Genomic DNA, 17,953 nt, shown 5'->3' on the forward strand with positions numbered 1-17,953 from the left:
TTAAAGAAATCAATTGTAGGCACCAGGAGGGTTCCGAGGTGTTAGGTAATAACTGACTATGGACTTCTCAGAAATCAATCTCACCACCTGCAGCCTGGCTGGCCCTTCCCGATGGTGGGGCCGACCCTGGAAGGTGAAGGTGATGGCTGGAGAGTCACTGCCTTGCCTGGAAGGTCGGGACTGAAACCCCTCTGCAGGTGTCTCCTCTGACACTCTCATCAACACCTTTCTTCCTTTCCTTATGTCTTGACATTCTCCTCCATTCTCACCTCTTCTGTTTTCCCTCCTGCCTGCTCTCAGCCATGTCTCCACACCTATACCTGCAAATCTCAAACTCACATCCTTCTGCTCCTGCCCTCCCGTACCCCTAGGAAAAGTCATCCTGCCCACTTCCCTGGTCCCCTGAGCCTCAGAAGGCTGTCACAATCATCATCAGAGGCTTGAACCTTAGTCTATGCCACCATCATTTCCCACTGGTGTCCCAGGAAAGTCCGGGGCAGGGTTCCCTTGTGCCTGCCCCTCAGGCCTCCCACAGCAAGCGACAGGATCTGTAAAGCAAGCTGAGTCAGAACTCTCCAATGGCTTCCTGTCATACTTTAAATCAAATCCAGACTCTCAAGGTCTGCAAGCCCTATCACAATCTGGCTCAGCCTCCCTCTCCAGCTCTCCGCTCCCCTCCCCCCACCCTCTTTTCCCCCTTGCTCATGCTATTCCTGCCAAACTTGCCTTCTTGCTGTTCTATGAACACAGCCATTTCTGCCCCAGGGCCTTTGCACATTTTGTTTCTGATGCCAAGAACGACTCTGCTCTTATGACTTGTCTGCTTGATAAACTAGCATCTTTTAAGGCTCAACTCAAATATCACCCTCACCCATGCCAAGACTCTTCCTTGGTGTCCCCATGTGCCTTAGCTGGTCCTCCTGTGGCTAAGCATCACACCTTCTCATCCTTGTTTATCTCTGTATCTGAGGCAGTTTAGCTACTTCTAGGATTCCTGGGACCCAGTCCAGAGCCTGGCTCAGAGCTGATGACAGTGAAGTGTGAATGATCCAGGCTATCTTGCTTTGCACCCAGGTGTTGGGAGGAGGGACTGGCAGAACTGGGGTCACATCTCATCACAGCTGTACCTGCCCTCTCCCTCCCACTCCACTCTGCTCCCCTCTCTTGTTATTTGTGGCTCAAATCCTCTGTGGGAGGAGCTGGTCCTACCCACACAGCAAAGATCATCCCAGAGGCATGCCTGATAGAAAATGGGAGGGAGACAATCAGGTGAAGAGAGAAGACAAAGGTCCAAATCCTGGCTCTGCAGCTCACAGCTGGGTGCTCTCAGACAAGCTATATAACCTTTGCATTCCTCAGTTTTCCCTCCTGTTCAATGGGGTGAATAGTACTTTTGCAAGGATGTTTGATAATGGAGGTGATGCCTCAAACTGTGAGCAGGTGATAATTGCCACACCCCCTCAGGGTCTGGGGATGCTTGGGTGTTGCCAGAAAGTAGGGCAGAGCTGCCTTCCAGTTCACACCACCATCAGCCTGCCCAGCCCCACCCTTCACAGCGGGAAATAGGTCGCAGGCAGGACCCACACAGGGATTCCTCATTTCCGCTCCAGTCTTTGGGGACAAACACTTTCAGTTTCATTTAATCATAAAGCTTCTTAATTAGTTTTTTTTTTTTTGACTCTTTTTGAATTTGAAGTTGCTAAGCCATCCCTGCCTGAGGGAGTAGAAACACTGGAGCCTCCAGGGCTAGGGAGCAGCTGGTCTGACTGTCCAGGCCCCGGGCTTCTTGGAGGCCCTCTGGACCCAGAGAGGGATAGGGTTGCTTTCCTCCCATCATCCTGGCTGCTCCAGTCCCAGTCATGCAATCACCTCTGTCTGAGCACCTACTACTGTGTGCCAGGTAGTGGAGCTAGGGTGGAGGTAACGGAACCTCTCCACCCTCAAGGGACTTACTGTCTAGCTGGGAACACAGAGAGCAAATACCTAATTACTCAGTAGCATTTCAAATGCATAATTACATTAAAGTCTATGGACCAAGGCTGGGCACAACAAGGGAGTAATTAAGGACCCTGTCCTGGTCTGAGAGTGAGGGAGGATTTCCCTGAGGGGGTGATGTTTAAGTGGAGATTTGAAAGGACAGTCAAAGTCAGCCAGGAGGAGGTGAGGGTCAGGGATTCATCCCTCCATCATGGAAGGATCCAGCCTTCCCTCGGTTCCCTGTCATTCACAGGTTCTGACACTTGTTTTTCCCTTTCATTCATCATCAATACAGTTTAGCCATTCACGGATCACAGCTGGCTCAGTGAGGTCTGAAGCAGACACAGTCCAAGGGAAGAAGACAGTCACTCCTGCGGGAGGTGATATTTTGGTACACCCTGCAGATACTGATGGCAGAGATGAGAGGTAGATGGGGACAGGCCATTCATTCCACTAGTATCTATTGAATGCCTCCTTGGTGCCAGGCCCAGGACACTGGGGAGAGGTCACTGGCCTCTCACAATGCATTGCCTAGTGGAGAGAATGAGCAAGGAAGCAGGTAATATAAAACAGTTGGGTAAGATGGGATATATGCTTGTCAACCCCTGAGATGCACCAGAGTTCACTGATTCAGCAGCTAATAATATGGAAAGGCCAGATTGGACCTCTGAGAGCTCCTACATAGCTGGCGGGAACTACCCTCATCTCTCAGTCTTTATGATGAGCTTTTCCATTCATTTCAGATTCTCTGGCTTGCCTTCAACTAAATGTCTATCTATCAGTCATTCACACTTTAGTCTAAACTAAAGTTCAGGGCCCTTGCAGCCTTCATGGCTATTTGCTGCCTTACAGAGTAGGTAATAGAGGTCATCATACAGAGGAGATGTTTCTTGGGTCTTGGATCTCCAATCACATGGGTGGCCAGCCACTTGGCCTACCTTCCTGGCCCATGTGTAGGCCCCATTCAGATGTGCTGGCCTTATATACATGTAGCTCATTCTCACCGTGCAGAGGGCAGGGCAGACAGGGAGGAGAGGGCAGCAAACTTGCTCCTGCTGAGGGCCTCTCCTGACCTGAACACCCTCACAAGAGAGAGGTAGTCTCACCCCTGCTTTGTACAGGTGGAAACCACGACACTTGCCCAAAGTTACACAGTTGGTTAAGGTCAGAGCTGGGATTTGAACCTGTTCTCCTTGCTCTTATTTCAATGCCCCTTCTGCTACACCAGTGGCTGCCAAGTAGATCCCGGGGTCCTAGAGAAGGCTGAAGGGAGTGATAAAGGTCTGACTGAAAGGTCCAGACAGAAATCATCTTTCCCCAGAGAAAGGCTACCCAGGTAGATGCTCTCGTGAGCAGTTCAAATCTGGGACTAATAGGAACGAGTGGATGGCTAATGACTACTTAATCAATGCAGCTTTTTGGAAGAGTAGTTCTTACAGAACATTGTTGTTGTTAAGTGCCATCAAGTCTATTCCGACCCATAGTGACCCTGTATAGGGTTTCCAAGGAGCAGCTGGTGAGCTTGAACCGCCGACCTTGCAGTTGAAATGACTTTGTGGTCTGACACATTAACCCACGGCGCTACACCAGGACTCCTACAGAATATTAGGTCCATGGAAGGAAAGTCAAGAAAAGCTGTTTCTGCTGCATTTTACCAGGAGTGTGGGCTGGGTACCTTCAGGTCAGAAAAGGGAGGTTCGGAAGGGTCCAGGCATCTGCCCGAGTTTCCCAGTGGTGGAGCTCTTTATGCTGTACCCTCGGGTGTGGCCCACCTCAGAAGGGGTAGGGTGTGTTGGGAGGCAGACTGGGATATCCGGTACCTTCTCATAGTACTGTAGCTCATAGTCCAGGATCACACCGTTGGGCTGGTCTGGCTGGGACCACGACAGGGTGATGCTGTCCACAGTGCGGCTCACCTGGTGCATGATGGACACAGCTGATGGAGCTAGAAGAGAAGCCGGAGGTCAGAGGCCAGGGGCCAGATGTGGGCACAGAGGTGCAGCTTCTAGCTTGACCTCAGATGGGGAGCTGGGGCCACACAGCCAGCCTGGGTCCCCCCCAGATGCCCAGGCCTGGGTGAGGGAGGGCAGAAGGGCTTGTACAGAGCCACCAATGCTGCTATTGAGTGGTCACAGGCACTGCCAGATCAAAGATCCCAACAACTCCTTCATCCTGCAATCACTGGGTCCCTTTCCATTGGGGGGACAGTTTACATGGGTGACACACAGACCCTAGACACAGTGATAGGGATCTGAGGGGAAAGGAGCAGAGGAGATTGTGGTAACAGAGATGGTGGGGAGATTCATTCATTCATTCATTCAACAAATTTGTACTCAGTATTTACAGTGTGCCAGATAATAAATACAACAGTGAATAAAACTAATCCCCCAAATAGTAATAATAAAAAATCCACCTGTTTGCCCACCAATGCTGTTAGTACCCTCATGGAAGATGATGGTTGGGGGGAAGGAGACAGAAATCCTAACTTTACAGATATGGACACTGAGGTCCAGAGCGGAGGCATGACAGGCTCAAGATCACATAGTAAGATCATTGCATGGTGGGCCCTGCCCCTGAGATGCTGAATCAGCTTGTCTGGGTGTGGCCTGAGAATCTGTCTTCCTAACTAGCTCTCTGGTGCTGCTACTGCTAGGCTATGGACCACACTTTGAGGAGCAATGGATTTGGGGCCAGAGCAGGGAAGTGACTTGTTCAAGATCACACAGCAGGCAGCGGTGGGGCTGAGACAGGAGTCCGGACCTGCTGAGTCCTGGTTAGTGTATTTTGCACTCACTGCCATGCCCCTCTTCTCAGCTCAGGCTCAATTATTCCTACAGAGCCCTCTAGCTCAGAGAACCTTAAAAACAACAGTACCTGTAATTCCATGTGGTGTGAAATTTTGGCACTTGTAAGGGAGGGGTTGGGGTGAGGTATCCAGGCAGGTGGGGGCCAGGATGTAGAAGAACTGTCTAAACCCACGGTCTTCCAGTCGATTCTTGATTTTATAGGATTACTATAGGGTGTGGTGCTGGGGGTTAATGCTACAGACTGCAAATCTGTTTGAACTGCAAGGTTGGTGGTTCAAGCTCACCAGCTGCTCCTCGGAAACCCTATACAAGATTGCTATGGGTCAGAACTGACTCTATGGCACTTAACAACAACAACTACATAGGACACTGATCCTGTAGGATACTGAGTAGAACTGCCCCAGAGGGTTTCCAAGGTTGGCAATCTTTATAGAAGTACACTGCCTCACTTTTCTTCCGAGGAGTGGCTGATTAGCAGCTGAGTGCTTTAACCACAGCACCACCAGGCCTCTGTGTGGAAGAACTGTTGAGGGATGGACACACCTGTCTCCCGATGACAACACAAGCATGAAGCATGGCACCAAGCTGGTCACCTTACTGACCCTTGTGTGCCCCACAATGCCCATGGCAGCTAACACCCATTGTTGTTAGGTATCATCAAGACGATTCTGACTAGTAGAGACTACATGTGACAGAGGAGAAATGCCCCTTAGTGTTTTCTAGGCTGTCGTCTCTATGGAAGCAGCCCATCAAGGCCCTTCTCACAGAGTTGCTGGGGTGGGTTTGAACCGGCAACCTTTTGGTTAGCAGCCAAGTGCTTAATCATCGAGTACCAGGCCTAAGGCGATGCCTAAAACTTTCTTATTGCTCATTGTATGCCAGGGATTTCCCCAAAAGCTGTTATCACTTAGTCCCTGGGTGGTGCAAATACGCTTAGCTGCTAAACAAAAGGGTGGAGGTTCAAGTGCACCCAGAGGTGCTTTGGAGATGGGTGGCTGTTGTTAGGCACCATCGAGTTAGTTCTGGCTCATGGTGACCCTGCACACAGCATAACGAAACACTGCCCGGTCCTGTTGCAGTCTCGCAGTTGTTGCTACATTTCAGCCCATTGTGGTAGCCTCTGTGTCAATTCATCTTGTTGAGGGTTCTCCTCTTTTTTTGACAGTCCTCTACTTGCAAAAAATCAACTGTTTAATACCCTATGGAGCACAGTTCCAAGCTCTCACAGGGCACCTTCAGATCAAAGATTCCATGAGGCATCGCTGGTAATCCCTGGGTTGGCGCAAGTCCCATCTTGAGGAGAGAGACGCACTGGGCCCCTTCTCTGGGGCTGCCTTGAGTCAGTCGATTTGCAGACAACTGGTTTTGGTTTTTATACCAGTTAATGCACGTAACACTCATATCCACTCTCTGAGGCTGTTCTACAGAAGAGGACATGGAGACACAAAGAGGTGAACTCACTCACCCAAGATCACACAGCAAGCAATTGCACTGGGATTTGAACTCAACCTCACCCAGGTCCAACATATTCTTCTTTTCCATTGTCTGTAGCTGATGAGAACAGAAGAGGGGGATCTGAAAGCCAGGGCCTCTCCAAGGGCCCCTGAGGATACCTCAGTCTTGTTTTGTTCCTGCTTCTGCCAAGCTACCTTCACCCAACTCTGCTGGCTCACCCACAACCCACCCAAGTCTGCGAGCTCAGCTGCTGGTGGAGGCAGGTCCCACACGGTGACAGGGGTCTGGCCTGGAGGGCTTAGCTGGCAGGCTTAGGTTACAGGCAGCTAACTCCGGCTCTGATCCCATAAGCCCCATAACCCTGGGCGTGGCAAGGAGGCGGCATTTGCCGGGAAGATGATCAAGGCGTCCAGCCGGGGCCAAGCAGGACTGGCCTTTCTCCTGGAATCCGGCGGGATTAATGGTGGAGAAAAGAGAACAGCTGGAAGTTCTCCCACCCCTCCTGTGGCCCACCGCCCACCCTGGGGTGTCAGGTTTCCTTGTAAGTTGTTCATCAGGGAATTCTGGTATTTTCAATTACCAGTCGGGCACGCCGGCAGGGGGATGGGGTCACCGGTGCCCCGTGACCCTTGCAAGAAGATGGAGCCCCAGGGAGCAAGCACAAAAGAGGCTTGTGGCAGAGAGGAGAAGAGAAGACAAGAGAGAGGAGGCTGCAGGCCAGGCGGGGCCTGCTTGGCTGGGGCAGGTGGTCAGGGGCCCTGCCATCCACAACAAGCCCACACATTCAAGTCCGACTCTTCTCTAGCTGAGGGGATTCGGTTAGCAGTCTCATCAGGGCAGAAAAGATGGGCAGAACAAGGTGGTCTCTAAGGGCTTCCTGGGGTCCAACGCAAGGCAAGAAATCTTACTCTGGGTAGGAGGGAGTGGGTTTGTCTCCACAGCCCTCAGCTCTAGGGTAAGGAAGAAACCCTTACACCTAGCATTATCCTTTCACTAGAAAGAACCACCTGAGTCAAAAGGAGTAGGGGGAAGTCACCAGGCACAGGGCAACCTGAGATCCTGCCCCAAGCTTAGACTCTCAGATCTCTCTGTCTCCCTGACAAGTTCTCCATTGCCAAGCTCTGCTGAAAGTCCTCCATGGCTTCCCAGTGCACCTGGAATAAGATACAGATGCTTGGCTGTGGCCTGCAAGGTCCAGTACTTGTCCAGTGGCCGCCCACCTTCCCCTACCTGCCTTCTCATTCCCAATCATCCACAGTGGCCCCGTTTTTATTCCAAATAAACTGAGGTCATCAGTCCTGTGGTATTTCTGCCTGAAATCTTCTTTTCCCCAGATCCTCTACAGCCAGCAACTTTAATCAGGTCTTGACTCAAATGTCATCTCCACCAAGAAGTCCTCTCTGATCATATTGCTTTCTCTGTTCACTCTCTACCTCACGTCCAGTCATATTTCCTTTACAGCATGAACACACTCTGAAATCACCTTGCTTATTTATTTGTTAAATGGCGGTGTCTTCAAGAATGTTCAGTTTCTTGAAGTCAGGGGCCTTGTCTCTCTTGTAGCCAATTCTTTACTCCTAGTGCCTGGAACAGTGTGTGGCTCAGACTAGGCATTTACTATTTGTTGGGAAAAGGAAGGACAAGAAAGAGGGAAAGAGTTAGTGAGGGAGAGAAAGAGCGAGGGAAGGAAGAGAGAGCAGGTTGTGATCCTTTCAGGATTTAGAAGGAGTGTTGGTGGTACAGTGGTTAATGTGCTTGTTTGCTCTGTGGGAGAAGAATGAGGTAGTTTCTGTAAAGATTATAATCTTGAAAACCCTGTGGGACATTTGTGATCTGTCCTGTAGGGGTCGCTATGAGTCGGAATCAACTCAACAGTGGTGGGTTTTGGTTTCAGGGCTCACTCCAGTGACAGGCTGGACCCGGGAGCAGCGGCCTCAGGCAGTGGCCCCTGAGAAACCCGTGGAAGGCAGCCTGGTTGACATGGCGCTACTTGTCAGCAATTCCTTCTCCCTCAGACCCTGAGCCCACCTGCAGTTGTGACCCGCTGCCATAACAAGGGAGTCTCTTGTCCACCAGCTGGCCAACAATATCACTGCAATTGCTTCTTACTGTCCTTCATTTGCCAGGGTCTGCCGCAGGTACACTGTATTCACAGCAGGACTCTTAGAATTTCCAGCCGGTAATGGAACGGCTGTTATGAGTGTTTGCCGCTCAAACCTGTAGTAATGCAATTAACTCCCAATGATTCAACTGTAATTCTGGGTGACCAGAGGATAACTCTCACGGCAAGAATTTCGGCAAACAAAATTCTTCCAGAAAAGGGGTCAGTCTTTTTCCTGATAGAACCAAGACTCTTAGAGATTGGTGAGGGATAGAAGAAGGGAAAAGCTAACACTGGTGCTCTGGGGTGGTGCTTCTCCATAAAAATAGGTGTTTTATAGCCAAGGAAGTTTGGGAAACATGGAGTTCTAGACTCTTGTTGGGGGAGACTCCCAACAAGACAGGGTGTCTTGTTTAGAATAAAACAAGACACCCTGTTTTATTCTAAGCCCTGAGAAGTCCTACAGGGAAGAAACCCAGGAACTTGGTTGAACCTGGTGTGTCCCAGTCTCATTGACTTCAGAATTTTTTCTCACATTATAGTTGTTAAGATCTTTTGGAACTAGTGACATATTTTGGAAAAGAACTGGGCCCAGTTATTATTCTTCCTGAGACCTGAGAAAAGCTCTACTCTAAAGAGTGATTAGCTGTTCAATTACTCATTCATTATTTCCTTGATTCATTGTAGACTTTCATGACCGAGTCCCAGGTTCGATTCCTGTTCAATGCACCTCATGCACAGCCGCCATTTATCTGTAAGAAGAGGCTGCTGTGGCGCTGTGATGCTGAATAGGTTTCAGTGGGGTGTTTACACCAAGACAGACCAGGAAGAAAGGCCAGGCAATCTGCTTCCAAATGTCAGCCAATGAAAGCCATATGGCTCCAATCCCATTGTGTGTGTGGTTGCCATGAATCAGAGGCTGAACTTGACAATAGCTAACAACAACAATCACTGGGTGCGAAGCTCCTGTCTCACCATCAGATACCAACAAAAACCCATGGCTGTTGGGTCCATTCCAAGTCACAGTGATCCCATAGGACAGACTAGAAGTGCTCCACAGGGTTTCTGAGACAGCACGTCTTCATGAGAGCAGACAGCCTTAGCTTTCTCCCTCACAATGGCAACTGGGTTTGAACTGGTTCTTGATAGTGACAGTGATGGTGGTGAAAGGTAGCAGAGATGATGTTCTGAGTTCAGATCCCAGCTCTCATACTCCCACATCACTTGAATTCAGGAAAGTTAACTCTTTCTCTGAGTCCAATTTCCTTACCTATAAAATAGGATATAACAGAGACTCCTCATTGCTTGTCAGATGCACATTATCTCTCAAATGAACAAAATTCTGGTTCTTAGCTGGGCATATTGTGCCCAAATAAAAGGTTAAACTTCCCCCAATCCTTGGGAAGCTAAGAAAGGCCATGTGACTCAGTGCTTTCCAATGAGATATGAGCCAAAGTCTTATGTGGATGCCTTAAAAGGGAGGGGACCACTTCTGTCTCCTCTTCTTACATCCTGTTGTTGGGATGTAGAGGAGATGGCTGGAGCTCTTGCAGCCATCTTGGACCATATGAGCAAAAAGCCGTATGATGAGGGATCCTGATGATTCTATGAAGTTGCCATAATTCCTAACTACAGACAGCTTTTACATCTAAGCCACTATGGTAGAATGGTTGTATTAATGGCCTCCTGTACCTATAGCAACAGAATAATGCCAGGTATAGTGCTGGAAGTTAAACCCCTCAGGTTGGAAGGCACTCAAAATATGACTGGGGAAGAGCTGCCTCCTCAAAGTAGAGTTGACCATGATGATGCAAATGGAGTAGAGCTTTCAGGACATTTATTTGCTGATAGGGCACAACTCAAAATGAGAAGAAACAGCTGAAAGCATCCATTAATAATCAGATATGGACTATATGAAGTATGAATTTAGAAAAATTTGGAATTTGTAAAAAATGAAATGGAATGCATAAACATCAATATCCTAGGCATTAGGGAGCTGAAATGGACTGGTATTAGCCATTTAGATTCTGACAATCATATGGTTTACTATGCCTTGAAAGACAAATTGAAGAGGAATGGTGTCACATTCTCATCAAAAAGAACATTTCAAGATCTATCTTGACGTATAAAAGCTGTCTGTGATAGGATAATAGCCATACGCCTACAAGGAAGTTCAGTTAATACAACTATTCAAATTTCTGTGCCAACCACTAAAGCCAGTGATGATGAAATTGAAGAATTCGATCAATTTCTTCAGTCTGAAATCGATCAAACATGCAATCATGATGTATTGATAATTACTGATGATTGGAATGCAAAGATTGGAAACAAAGAGGAAGGATCAATAATTGGAAAATATGGCTTGGTGATAGAAATGATGCTAGAGATCACATGATAGAATTTTGCAAGACCAAGGACTTATTTGTTGCAAATACCTTTTTTAAACGACATAAAAGATGCGATGGAATACACGTAAGTTAAACTGACTACATCTGTGGGAAGAGATGGTTGAAAGCTTCATATCATTAGCCCAAACCAGGGGTAGACTATGGAACAGACCATGAGTTACACATGTGTAAATTTAGGCTGAAGCTGAAGAGAATTAAAACAAGTTGATTCCAACTCAGAGCGACAGAGCAAAACACTGTCCAATCCCACGACAACCTCACAACTGCAGCCCATTGTTGCTGCCACAGTGCCAATCCATCTCATTGGAAGTCTCCCTCTTTTTCTCTGTCCCTCTACTTTACCAAACATGATGTGCTTCTCCAGGGACTGGTCCCTCTTGTTATTATGTCCAAAATATGAGAGACGAAGTTTGGTCATCCTGGATTTTATGGAACATTCTGACTTGGAACATATTCCACCTGAATTTAGAGATGATCTAAAGAACAGATTTGATGCATTAGACACTAAAGACTGAAGACCAGAAGAGTTGTGGGATGACATCATACAGGAAGAAAACCAAAGGTCATTAAGAAGAAAGGGGAAAAAAAAAAGGATGTGAGAAGACACTCTGAAACTTGCTCTTCAGTGTAGAGATAGATGCTAAAGCAAATGGAAGAAATGAGGAAGTAAAAGAGCTGAACAGAAATTTTCAAAGGGCAGCTAGGGAAGACAAAGCTAAGCGTTATAATGAAATATGCAAAGACCTGGAGTTAGAAAACCAAAAGGGAAGAACCCACTCAACATTTTTCAAACTGAAAGAACTGAAGAAAAAAATTTAAGCCTGACTTGATGTTCAACCATCTCAAGTGTTAGCATATGATCAAGAACCAATGATATTGAAGGAAGAAGTCAAAGGTGCATTGAAGACATTGACAAAGAAAAAGGCTCTGGGGATTGACCGAGTACAAATAGAAAGCTTTCAACAAACTGATGCAGCACTGGAGGCACTCACTCATCTATGCCAGGAAATTTGGAAGACAATTACCTGATCAAGTGATTGAAAGAGATCCATATTTGTGCCTATTCCAAGGAGAGGTGACCCAATGGAATGTGGAAATCATTGGACAATATCATTTATATCACATGCAAGTAAAATTTTGCTAAAGATAATTCATAGACCAAAAAGCAGTCATTCTAATAGAACAAGAGGATGCTGAATGGTTTTAAATCAGGAAAGGTGTGTGCCAGGGTTTTATTCTTTCACCATACTTATTCAATCTGTATGCTCAGCAAATAATCTGAGAAGCTGGATTATTTGAAGAAGAATGTGGTATCAGGACTGGAGGAATACTCATTAACAACCTGCGATATGCAGATGATACAACCTTGCTTGCTGAAAGCAAAGAGGGCTTAAAATACTGATGAAGATCAGGGATCACAGCCTGAGTTGCACCTCAATGTAAAGAAAACAAAAATCTTCATCACTGAACCAATACATAATATCATGACAAATACAGAAAAAAAAAAGTTGTCAAAGACTTCATTTTGCTTGGAACCACAATCATCACTCATGGAAGCAGCAGTCAAGAAATCAAACAATGTATTGCATTAGGCAAATCTGCTGCATAAAACTTCTTTCAAGTGTTCAAGAGCAAAGATGTCAGTTTGAGGACTAAAGTGTGCCTGACCAAAGTCATGGTTATTTTCAGTAACTTCATATGCATGTAAAAGATGGACAGTGAATAAGAAAGACCTTAAAAGAATTGATGCATTTGAGTTATGGTGTTGGAGAAGAATATTAAAAGTGTCATGCACTGTCAGAAGAACACACAAATCTGTGTACTTTGGACACATTATTACAAGGAACCAGTCCATGGAACAGGACATTATGCTTGTTAAAGTGGAGAGTCAGCGAAAAACAAGGAAGACTCCCAACTAGATGGATTTGCATAGTGGCTACTGCAATGGACTCAAGCGTGACAACGTTTGTGAGAGGATGGTGCAGAACCAGGCAGTGTTTCGTTTTGTTGTGCGTAGGGTCCCAATGAGTCAGAACCAGCTCGATGGCACCTAACAACAACAATAACAACTGTACTTATACTCTTGGTCCTATAATCTGTATAGTACTCTCTCTCTCACTCTGGACTTGACCATGTGACTCGCTTCGACCAGTGGAATATAAACAAACATGATGTAAGTATAGCTGGAAAACCTCTTTTATGTATCCACCTTCTGTTATGGTTCCCTGGAGTTGTCATGAGACCATGCCCAGGCTGACCTGCTGGAGGATGAAACAAGGGGAACAAAGCCGTCACCCTAGTTGTCCCAGTCAAAGCCACTCCAGACCAGCTGTCAACAGGCAACCCTCAAACATGTGACAGAACTCTGCTAAAATTCAGTATTTATGCGGAGTGACGTGTAGTAGATAGACTGCAAACCTAGGAATGTGCCTTCCAAGACCAGACAACCATCAAACTGACTCAGAGACTCTGAGCTCCATAAATGCTTTTTCTGGTTTTACACCATCAGTTTTGTAGTTAATTGCTAAATAGCATTATTGTGGCAGTAGCTTTCTGTTATTTTTTGTCCAACTGTTTGCAGTCAAACCGAATCTTAACTGATGCTGGATGCTGGCGATGGCTTCCCTGCAGAAAGCTTAGGGGGATCAAAGAGGAGGATGCATGTGGAGGGTTGGGACTTTGGAGAGAAATGTCCTCTCTCCCCCCAGGTCTCGGCCTCACTGGGGGCTCCCTTGGCCCCATTTCTCTCTGATCCTTCTGGCCCCTTGGGAGAGAAGAAGGTGAGCACATGTTGCTGACTGTTTCAGAGTCTGAGCCATTGTGTGCCAGCCCCACAGGAGGGCGAGAGGATCAGAGGAGAACACGGGTGGCAGAGAGGCCTTTGAAAAGTTGTGAGTCTTTCCATGAGAAAGCCACGTGGAGTGGTGTTACGGACAGAGACTGGCCCAGGTGATGGAAAGCAGCTCTGCCAAGGACCTGCTGTGTGAACTTGGGCAGTCTCTTAGGGATCTCTCTGCATCTCCGTTTCCATATCTGTAAGAGAAGGTAGATGCGCTAAATGAACTCTATGGTTCCTGTCAGTACTGATGTGCTTGAATTTGACTTACACTATTGTCTGAAATAAAGTCCTGGTGTGGTGCTGTAGGTTAACATGCTAGACTGCAAGGTTGGTTCGAACCACAAGGTCGGCGGTTCATGCTCACCAGCCATTCCTCAGAAACCCTATACAGGGGCTCTATGAATCAGAACCAACTCAATGGCACTTAACAACAACAACAACAACTGTCTGTGATGGAGTCCTGGGGTGGCGCTGTGGGTTTATGCCCTGGACTGCAAGGTCGGTTGGAATTTCAAGGTTGGTGGTTCAAACCTACCAGCTGCTCCTCAGAAACACTATACAGGGTTATTATGAGTCGGAACCAACTCGATGGCATTCAACAACAACAACAACAACAACAACAACAACAGCTGTCTGTAATGGAGTCCTGGTGTGGTGATGTAAAATAATGCACTGGACCCCAAGGTTGGTTTGAACCACAAGGTAGGAGGTTCAAACTCACCAGCAGCTCCTTAGAAGCCCTGAAAGGTTTGTTAAATCGGAACCGACTCTATGGCACTTAATAACAACGATCTACAATGGAGTCTTGGTGTGGCGCTGTAGGATAAGCACTGAACTACTAACCACAAGGTTGGCAGTTCAAATCCACCAGCCGCTCCTCAGAACCCTTTTACAGCGTCACTGTGAGTCAGAACCGATTCAACAGCACGTAACAACATCACTACTGTCTGAGATAGTCAGAAGTATGATTAGCCACGTCCAAGTCCCTGGAATCCATGAATACATAAGGTTACTCAGCAAAAGGAGTGTTGCAGATGTGGTCAAGGTTGTTGTTGCGGGGTACTATCAAGTTGGTTCTGACTCATGGTGACGCACTGTGACAGAGTAGAACCATCCCATCGGGTTTTCTAGGCTGTCATTTTTATGAGAGCTGATTTCTAGGACTTTCTCCCACAGAACTGCTGGGTGGATTTGAACCAACGACCTTTTGATTAGCAGCCGAGTGCTTTAACCATTGCAAACCTTAATAATCCTGGATTATTCATGCAGCTCCAATCCCAACACAGGAGTCCTTAAACTGAAGAACCTCTCCTACCAGAGGATTGGAACTAGAGAGACACAGCAAGAAGGATTCAACACCTTGTTGCTGTTTCTGAGTTGTTAGGGGACTGGGTGCTAGGAAGGGAGAGGGGTCTCTTGGAGCTAAGGGCAGCCCCGTACTTAGAGTATGGAAAGGCGACCTTAGTCCTACGATGACAAAGAAATGAAGCACATGAGCAAGAAACCAGTCTCCCCCTAGAGCTTCGAGGAAGGAATGCAACCCCAAAGGCAGCCCCTAAAGGTCCAGTGAGAATTCAGACCCACAAAACTATTGCATAACAAATAGATGCTTTAAGATGCAAAGTTCGCGATAATTTGTACGGCAGCAATAGGAAACGGATACACCTTCTGACTGAATCTTAAGCCTGTTGTTGCTAGTTGCTGCTCAGTTGGCCCCCGACTGACTCATGGTGACCCCATGCATGATGGAATGAAATGATGCAGGATCGCCATGATCCGGCATGGATCTGACTGCTGGCATGCATGGAGTTTTCACTGACTGATTTTTAGAACTGACTTGCCAGGCCTTTCCTCCTTGTCTGTGTCACTCTGGAAGTTCCACTGAAACCAGCTCATTCTAGCAACACACAAGCCTGTGCTGACAGACAGGTGGTATCTGAGCAGGAGGTGCCTTGGTTGCGATTCCAATCCAGGTTTCCTGTATGGAAGGTAAGAATCTACCACCGAATCATTACTAGCCTCCACTGTAAACCAAGCTGCCGTGTAGTGTCTGTCCACTTACTATCTGCCATGAGTACATTATTATGATCCTACAACCATTGGGCAAGACTGGAATAACAAATGCCCATGTAGCAGGTAAGAAAATGGAGGCTTGGGGAGGTAAGGTCTCTTATATAGCATGCTCACGTAGCCGGCAAATGGCTGTGCTGAGACAGGCATGGATACCTGTTCTCCCACACAACCAGCGATGACATGGAGATGAGGACACTGGATAACTGGCCAATCTGCTGCTTGGTACAGGACGTGGATGCCCAGTCCACCCCATCTCTAAAGAAGGCGTGGTTTTGCCCACACTGGGCCCCTGAGTATGCAGTGATGATGTCATTATTTAGGCTCTGCCACTGACTTCCTGCCTGTGTGATTTAAGGCAAGTCACTTAGCACCCAGTGTCCCTCTTCCCTTCCCTGTAAACCCAATCCAACAACCCACTGCCATCAAGCCGATTACAAGTCATGGCAACTCTGTGTTAAAGAGTAGGACTGAACTCCTAGGGCTTTCTTGAACGTACTTTTTACAGATAGATAGGAACCCTGGTAGTGCAATGGCTAAGTTCTTGACTGCTAACTGAAAGGTTAGTGGTTCAAACCCATAAACTGCTCTGCAGGAGAAAGCTTCATGGAAAGACTTTCAACTTCTCAAAGTGCCGGCAGTCGGCTTCCATAATGATTGTTGTTGTTGTTGTTAAGTACCGTGAAGTTGGTTCTGACTCATGGTGACCCTGTATAGGATTATCTAGGAGCGGCTGGTGAGTTTGAGCACAATGATCTTGTGATTCCAACCGACCTTGTGGTCCAGCGCTTATCCTGTAGCGCCACACAAGGACTCCATAAGACTGCAGTCTTAGAAACCCATGAGGTCTATAGGTTGCTATGAATTGGAATAGACTTTATGACAATGGATCAGTTTTGATGGAAGCCGATCCTCAGGTCTTTCTTCCACAGTGCTGCTGGCTGGGTTTGAACTGTCAACTTTCCAGTAAGCAGCTGAGAGCAAAATGTCTGTACCACTTGTTTCCTTATTTGTAAAACACGATAATGCCAGGACCTACTTCATAGTTTTGTTGTGAAGGTTAATCGTCAAGGGCTTAGAACAGTGCCGGGCACATAGTAAGCAGGAGACAAAATGAGGCGTCATTATGAATGAAATGATGACAGAATGACCTCTGTGATTTGAATGCCTCCCCTGTATGTAGAGACAATCAAGAGGCACCTTGCATGCATTAGCTGGAAGCCTTACAGCCATCCTGCAAGGAGAAGGTGAAAATACCCATGAGGAAGATTCAATCAGAGGTAGACAAAGTGACGTGTCCAAGGCCACACACTGGCAACTGGCCAAGCTCGATTCAAAGTCAGTTTCTTCTGCCTGATTCCCGAGCCCAGGCTCTTCCCACCTCTTCCCGCCCCTCCGGAACCTGACAGAGGTGAAAGTGTTTAGCATGTGCTCAAAGCAAGATCCCAAAAGGCTCAAGCAGTGTCCGGAGCAGCCCTGGAGGGCAGCCAAGAGAGCCCTTGGGATGAACCTGGAGAGGCTGAAGTGCTGACACCCCCTCCCTATGTCGGCATGCTGTCTTCTCCTTGTCATCAGATCTCAGCTTAAATGCCACCTACCCTAAGGTACTCCCTCCCTCCTGCCCTTCTCTGGAGTTGAGGGGCAGCTTGGCTGAGACCATAGCCTCTGGATAGCTTGAATCCTGAGTAGGCCCCTTGCCAGCTGAGTGACCCTGGGCAAGTTGTTCAGCCTTCCTCAATTCCTGTTTCTTCATCTTCCAAGTGGGTATATGTAACTCAGACTGGCCTCCTTCCTCTGGGGGCTTTGTGCATGACTTGTGAATACTTAAGGGTGGAATGGTATTCTGGAGGGCACAGTGTGGCTCAAAGGCAGCATGGTGGCTTTATGAAGCCAGGAGATGGCTCTGGCCTTGGTGGGAGTCTAGGGACTGCAAGAAAGGCCCAGTCACTGGCCCCAAAGAAATATTTTCTCCTTTTAAGGCATGAGCTGGATATTTAGATATTAAATTTTAGAGTCTGCTTAAAACCGACTGATGTGCTCATCTGGAAACCAAGTTCCCAGCCTTGTCTTTCAGCCTTACTTCATTTCTCCACACCTGGCTTCACTCCATGCTTCTCTGAACCTTCCGTAAATTCATTGTGGTGTGCCCCCTCTAAGTGCTGGGAAAACCATGGTGAGAACAAGCAGATTCATTCTGAACCACTGCATGGTGATGCTGGAGGGAAAGAAGCAGGAAGCACGTAAATGTTCCAAGGCTAAAATCTCAACTCTGGATCCTGGAGGGCTATGTGCTGGG

The 17,953-nt window shown here is 47.4% G+C and overlaps 1 protein-coding gene across 1 annotated transcript in view; it reads right to left on the reverse strand.

Annotated features, from left to right (window-relative positions):
- The window catches only part of EPHB2 (EPH receptor B2), a 256,633-nt gene that overhangs the window by 40,782 nt on the left and 197,898 nt on the right, over window positions 1-17,953 (reverse strand). The window contains exon 6 of the mRNA XM_006862330.1: window positions 3,798-3,922. Within this exon, the coding sequence (XP_006862392.1) occupies window positions 3,798-3,922 (125 nt within the window). The remainder of the gene's footprint in view (window positions 1-3,797; window positions 3,923-17,953) is intronic.

This window comes from Chrysochloris asiatica, unplaced genomic scaffold (genome assembly GCF_000296735.1).
Source record: "Chrysochloris asiatica unplaced genomic scaffold, ChrAsi1.0 scaffold00047, whole genome shotgun sequence".
NCBI lineage: Eukaryota > Metazoa > Chordata > Mammalia > Afrosoricida > Chrysochloridae > Chrysochloris > Chrysochloris asiatica.